General features: G+C 43.0%; 1 protein-coding gene across 2 annotated transcripts in view; it reads left to right on the forward strand.

Annotated features, from left to right (window-relative positions):
* The first annotated feature begins 68 nt into the window (after positions 1–68).
* Positions 69–7,021, forward strand: part of AARS (alanyl-tRNA synthetase) — a 20,908-nt gene continuing 13,955 nt past the window's right edge. The window contains exons 1-4 of one of the 2 annotated variants that reach the window (XM_006909845.3): positions 69–183; positions 3,798–3,962; positions 6,315–6,503; positions 6,966–7,021. The exon at positions 6,966–7,021 is cut by the window's right edge and continues 78 nt beyond it. In XM_006909845.3, coding sequence (XP_006909907.1) covers positions 3,819–3,962; positions 6,315–6,503; positions 6,966–7,021 — 389 coding nt within the window. In that variant the 5' untranslated portion in view covers positions 69–183; positions 3,798–3,818. Of the gene's footprint in view, positions 184–3,465; positions 3,544–3,797; positions 3,963–6,314; positions 6,504–6,965 lie in introns of those variants that run through there. The other variant, XM_015587758.2, reaches the window with a different exon arrangement.

Genomic DNA, 7,021 nt, shown 5'->3' on the forward strand with positions numbered 1-7,021 from the left:
GAGCTGCCTTCAGAAACCGACTAAGAAGCTCGGGTTTATTGGCATGTTTGTTGACCAATAATGTCTCGTAGAGGTAAGGCGCGGCGGGGCACTTTCCATCGGCGCGCTCTGATTGGACCGGGCGGTGCCGGTCAAGACCGGTCTTGGCTTCGGGCGGGTGCATTTGCGAGTCTGCGGGAACAGGTAACTACGGTCTACGGGCGGTGGGCTCTGAGCGGGGAGTGAGGGATGGCGACGTTCGGGAGAAGCAGGAAAATCTCGGAAAGCTCTGCAGCTCTGCAAGAGCGACTGGGCCCGGGGTATGAAAGCACAGGGGCCACAGCGGGTCCTTGGGCCAGGCCTCACGAGGCCTCTGGAACCGGACCCTGTGCTGGAGCCCGAGCCGGGGCGGGGGCCGGGGCCGGGGCCGAGGCCGGGGCCGAGGCCGAGGCCGAGGCCGAGGCCGAGGCAGCCGCCTGGCGACACGGCAGCCGGAGCGTTGGGAGTAGAACAGCTTCGAGTGGTCTTGTTGAGGACCAAGACCTTGGGAAGATTTACTCCTCTGGTTTTAATCTCCCAGGGACTGGCGGAAGGTGGAGGAGGGTGGTCAAGAAGAATGGGATTCCCCAAATTCTTAAAATTAGCTAAATAACTGGTCCACGCCCAACTGGGAAGCACTTTCCGTGCCCCATAATGTTCAGCTATTACTTTTTCAGACAGTCTGCAGTTCCTGGTGTGCTTTAAGTTCATTCAGTGTATGAAAGGATAAATACCTCATCATGAAATACTTTGTTAGCAACCCCTGCACCAGATACTGAAGATATACCTATAGTGATGAGCAAAAAAGAGTCATGATGCCCACTGGGATGGAACTTAAAGCCTGCTGGGGAGATGGACATTAAACAAGCTATCGAATGCATGAAATTATGAAGGAAGACACCTGGGGCTTTGAGAATAAAACAGAATCCGATCAAGAAGGAAAAGGCTTCCTTAAGTCTTTTTCAAATTGAGATATCAAAAATGAGAAAATAACTAGGATATGGGCAAGAGTGGGAATAGGGTAGACAGCTTACCTGGCAAATGAAAAGCGTGTTGAAAGGTAAACCCAAAGGCCAGAGTGATTTAAGTTACTCAAGACCTTTACAGCCCCTGCTGGGAAGCAGAATCCCAGGTCCCTCCTTTGTGCCTCCTCTGTATCCCATACAGCCTGCCTGTTCATTTATATTGAATAGATGAATGAGTGATGGTGGTGACAGCTTTTAATAGTCCCAGCCTTTATTGGGCTTATTATGGTCAACATCGTGGATTCTTACACATCATACTGCAGTTATTTCTGTATCTGACTTTCTCCCTATTAAGGACATAGTCTCATTCACCTTGGTTCCTGGTACCATAGTATGTATTCAGTTAGTTGAATGAATAAGCAAAAATGGAAAATTCACGTATTGGAATTTAACTGCTTATGTGCCTCACACAGCCCATTTAGAGGAGGAGCAGTGCCCATTGTGAAACAGCTGTAATGGAGCCACTCAGAATTACCACTGTAAATTCATTATTTATTTGTTTATTTATTTATTTACACCTACAGCACCTGGTCTTCTTAGGTGGTCTCCCATCCAAGTACTAACCAGGACTGACTCTGCATAGGCTTTCAAGATCAGACATGATCGGATTTGGTCAGGGTGGCATGGCCGTAGACAACGTAAATTCATTATTGAGATTCATTGAGAGCTATGATGAGAAGGGATGAGGAAGAACGTGATGTGACATAGTTTCTAAAACTCTAGCCCTGACTCCTTAGCGTGGACACAAAGTCCTCATCTGTGGGAATTTTAGTCAGCCCTTTGGCTTTATCAGCCGGTGTTTCACCATCTTTTTACCAAAAGGGCTTTCGTTTGAATAATGAGTTGATTGAATTGTGAATAAATCAGTCGAAATTTTGGTTACACATAAATCTGAGAGTCAGAGTCTCTTCATTGAATACATCTTTCTTTATTGTATTTTCCTTATGTCAAGCAAAAAGTTTAACATCCACAGCGGAAAGTCTTTTAAAAAGAAAGGGTTTATTGGGCCATTGCTAGCAAGAAAAAAAAAAGACCAGGTCCTGGGGCCGGACCACCAGCCGTGGTGCCAGGTGGAAAAGGCAATGTGTCCCCCCTACCCCCATCATGGCGGTGGTGGAGGGGTCGGGGAGAAAGATGTAAGTCGTTTTGAAGGAATTTATGTAGATAAAGGGAGTGGGAGAAGGTGAAGCAGGGCTGGGATAGGCGCGGAATTCTCACGTATATGCCCCTTTGGATTTGTGGTGGGCAACATTCCGGAGAGTTCACGAGTAAACAAGAAGCAAGGCTGCTGGGATTTTGGTGGTCGACTGGCTGTTCTCTCATTGAGCTAATCATAGAACTATCTTCTTGGAATTTAATTCAGAGTTCCAACATACACTCAGGAATGTGAGCAGTCTTGTTAGCTGGCCCCCAGCTATTAACAAACTGTCTGCTCTTTCTCTTACTCTCTGCCTGCTATAATTTAGAACAGTTCAGATTTTTTTTTTTTTTTCCTTGTTTAACATAAGAAGGAAAGAAGAAAACTTTGAGCTAAGGGACTTAAAGTAATAGTATCCATTCTGTGTTTTTAGGGCTTTCCGGTTTATAAATTGCTTTCTAATATAGAATGGCTTTTGAGCCTCACAACCTTCCCACTCCCCCAGGTGGAGTAGACAGAGTAGACATTACTTTTTAACAAAAAAAGAGAACAAAATGACAAAATGACTTATTTAAGGTTTAGAGTTGGGTTAAGAATTCTAGAGACAGATAATGTTGTGAATGAGAAAGTTCCCATTTTTCTCGGCACCCAGTGCTGCATGGCGGTACAGCACCATGCCATTGGTTGGTACCCTCCACCAAGTCCTGTCCCTTCTCCCCAACCTGCCTCTCAGAGAAATCGTAATGTCTGTGAAAGGGCTTTGAAATTAGGAAATAAAGTTGTTTGATTTCCTAATTTCCCTCTCGTCTGATCCCCTTTCTCTTTCACTGACTGAGCTCCACCTCCTCAGTGTGGCTATAGTATCCTGACTCCCTAGTAATCGCTGGGAAGGCAGCTGTTTACCAGTTGTGGTTCTGGGGGTGCTGAGGCTAGGTGGAGGTAGGTACATTACTGCTACTTGCAGGCGGTCACTTGTGCAGATAGGCCCATCCGCAGGTCCACTGCTGCTGACAGCAGCCTCCCCAGGATGTCAGGCCAAACCTAGAGACCTTGGCTTTGGGGATAATGGGACTTTTCACAGTTCTGGGCATGTAGATTAACACAGAACTGGCAGGGCCCTGAGTTCATTTGGTGTGGGCACCTCTTTTGTTGGTGCAGTGAAGTAACTCCCTTAAGGATTGGATCTAAGGACTGGAACTCAGGTCTCCTGAGCCTCCAGTGGGCTTCTCTGCTGGACTATAAATTGTGAGCATTTTTATTCCCATTTCCTAATTCCTGACTTAGGGCCTGGCACAGAATAGATGCTCCATACATATTTTGGAATGAACGAATTCATGAAGAAACCACTTCCTGCTGTACTTGGTATGATGATGTATGGACTCTATTGAGGTTGGCATGGGAAGGTAGAACAGATGGGGCTGCTCTCTGCTGGTGCCACATGTTTTGCTTCGATGATGATTTTAGCCTTGGACATTACAACATAGAGATTTTAGGATCAAACTGTGTACCCATGTGCTGCTTTGACTTGGCCCGAGAAACCAGGAGTCTTGTGTAATGTCTACTTATCTTTTAGTTACAAGTCTCCTAATTTTCCTTCATTTTTTTTCTTCGATTAGTTCTGTGGGGTTACTTTTAAGATGGACTCAATCCTCACAGCAAGTGAAATCCGGCAGCGATTTATAGATTTCTTCAAGAGAAATGAGCACACCTATGTTCACTCGTCTGCTACCATCCCACTAGATGATCCCACTTTGCTCTTTGCCAATGCGGGCATGAACCAGGTAAGGGTTTTTTTTTCTCTTTCTCTTAGCTCTTTATCCACATAAGAGGCAACAGAGCGGTGATAAAAGCAAAGCCCCTGGAGTCAGACAGAATCCTGGCTCTGTCATTCACTTCGTGATATTACGAGACTGACTTTGTGTGGTTGAAGCTCTGTTTCTTTGTCTGTGAATTGAGGAATAATAATAGTGCTTGCCTTTAGGTTGCAGTAAGGAGTAAATAAAGTAATGCATTAAAGGTGTTTTGCACATTATTTGAGTAGGTAGTCAAACATGACCTGTTACTATTTTTAATTGTGATGAGAGACCCTGATGTCCACAGATAAAACGTGTATGCCTCTCGAGAAGTTTTGCCTTTTTTCTCTTAACAAAAAAGCTATGTTTTATTAGAATCCGAAGCTGAGTTAATCTTGCTGAGCCCTGAGAGATTTGTTAACTTCACTATTGCTATTCTCTTTCAGCTCATCATTATCTTTGTTTTTTTCTTTATAAAACTAGTCAGTTCTTCAGAGTTCTTTCAAAGCTTTGCTTTTGTCCACTCTAGGCCAAGCACAGTTTTATTGATTTCTTTTTTTTTTTTAACCTCTCTTGAAGCTTATTGCCACCAATGCCAATCTAGATCCACTGCTGAAGAAACTTTATTAGTAGGATTTGTGTTTGGGGTGGTTGAACTATAAAAGATATTTGAAAGTTTTATTGTTAGAGAAAGAATTTTCTCTTGAAATAATGGGAGAAAATCACAGGCTTACAAAGGAGTTGGAGTTTTCAGTATGTCTGTGATGTACTGATTCAGGCTGATTCTGTACTGGAAGTAGATTCGGGTTCGATGGTACCCTCAGGGTTTTCCTTTAGCTCTTCTCTTCAAGCCCCGCTTAGCCCAGTGGACTCGCCATCCTTTAGGATGCACCTCATTCTAGAATAAGTTGACATTATGTTTTCTCTCAAGTCTTTTTTCTGGCACGGAAAATTAGAGACAGTGGGAACATTTTTCCCCTTGTGTAACATTAACTATGGAATTATAAAAATGTTTTCAGTCATATGTATGAGTCTTTTTGCATGCACCTGGAATTGGGGGCACTAATTTTAGGTTGACTCTTTCAAGGTGATGGATTTTCTAGAATGCTGGGAATGTTATGTTCAGGTATAACTAGGCACTGGCTTGTCTTCTCTCACAAAGGCTGCCTATGTTGGCAGAAGAACCATGGGAGCCCAATGTTCATAAACGTTCTCTGAATAACGATGACAGTTACCCTGCATGTAGCACTTACTATGTACCAGGCACTGTTCTACAGCTTTTACATAGATTAACTCATTTAATTCTCACTTTATACCATCCTATTGAGCCACCGAAAGTGCAAGTAAATTGCCTAAGTTCACATAGCTGATAAATGCTAGAATGTGGATTTGAACCCAGGCAGTCATTTGCTTAGCTTTTGTGCTAAATTACCTCTTAATCAGAAATACTTTGACTTTTTTGTTTGCTTTTTTTTTAAAAAAATAGCATTTGTGAGGCGTCTGCTCCTTTTCAGGTACTATGCTAGGTGCTGGATACACAGAGATAAGTAAGATAGTTTTAAGGAATTCATGGTCTAGCACAGGATTGTCCAGTGGAACTCTCTGCAGTGGTACGAATTGTTCTATATTTGTGCTGCCCACTATGGCAGCCACCAGCCTTGGGTAATTATTGATCTAATGTGAATGAGGACCAGAATTTTTCATTTTTCATTTTAATTTAATTTTACATATTCACACGTGGCTAGCGGTTACCAAATGGGACAGGCCTAGTGGGAAAAATAAGGCAAAGTTACACAAAGAACATCGATAGATCAAAGTATAACTTGATCAATCCTCAGAGCAAGATTATACTACCTCACCACACAGCTAATCATTCACCAAGGTGTGCTGATATTCCTCCCTTAATAGGTCTCAGATGTTTTCTTCCTTATCATTTTTACTACCAAGTCAGCACATCAGTTTTAGAATTAGTTCTTCCAGAAAGATGATATAAGCTCCAACTGTTAAAAAAAACTTGCGAGAAAGTACAGGTTTCAAATGGTGTCAAACAGGTCAACCTCCACCTCTGGCTATTATCTCAGGTCTGGCAGGCCTTTCCCCTGTGTGGGTGATGTCACTGACAGTGGTGGGGACCATTAGAGAACTAGGACCAGGGAGAAGCTGCTCCAAGATAGGCTGTCTCTGCTGCAGCCTTGTAGGGCCACCTGCCTCTGATCAATTTCTTTATTCTGGGATAATAAAATCACAAACCGAACAGTTTGTATGCGGTCTCTTCATGCCAGTGTGTGATCACCTGATGTACCTGCAGCTCTTTAAAAATTGAAATGTTCCCTTTTTTAGTTCAAACCCATCTTCTTGAATACCATTGACCCATCTCACCCTATGGCAAAGCTGAGCAGAGCTGCCAATACCCAGAAGTGCATCCGGGCTGGGGGAAAACACAATGACCTGGACGACGTGGGCAAAGATGTCTATCATCACACCTTCTTTGAGATGCTGGGCTCCTGGTCTTTTGGAGATTACTTTAAGGTAAGCTCAAAGATCTGTTGGGGTTTTGAGCAAAACAGTCATTACCACTGAGGGAAGTGGGTTCTAATTTTGTTTGTTTTAAAGTATGAAATATCATCATTTAGGAGATTCAGGAATGAAGGGCATTTATTAATTCTGTGACTTCCTGAAAGCAGTACCTATAATTTGATGATTTCAGTTCATATTTAGATTTCTTGCATAAATTGATCCTGAATTCAGCTGAGTTCTAATGATAATGATAGAACTGAAGATAATGATTTTATATCCACGTTCCCAGGATCTGGACTTTTTATACCCATACTAAATAGTAGAATAAACTAGCCTGCCTCTGATCAGTTTCTTTATTCTGGGCTAATAAGATCACAAACTGAACCATTTGTGTGTGGTCTTTTCCTGCCAGTGTGTGATTATCTGATGTACCTGCAGCCATGTTCCACGTCTTTCTTTTTGTTCTTTTTGAAGGAATTGGCATGTAAGATGGCTCTGGAACTTCTCACCCAAGAGTTTGGCATTCCTCT

This window comes from Pteropus alecto, unplaced genomic scaffold, assembly GCF_000325575.1.
Source record: "Pteropus alecto unplaced genomic scaffold, ASM32557v1 scaffold42, whole genome shotgun sequence".
Lineage (NCBI taxonomy): Eukaryota > Metazoa > Chordata > Mammalia > Chiroptera > Pteropodidae > Pteropus > Pteropus alecto.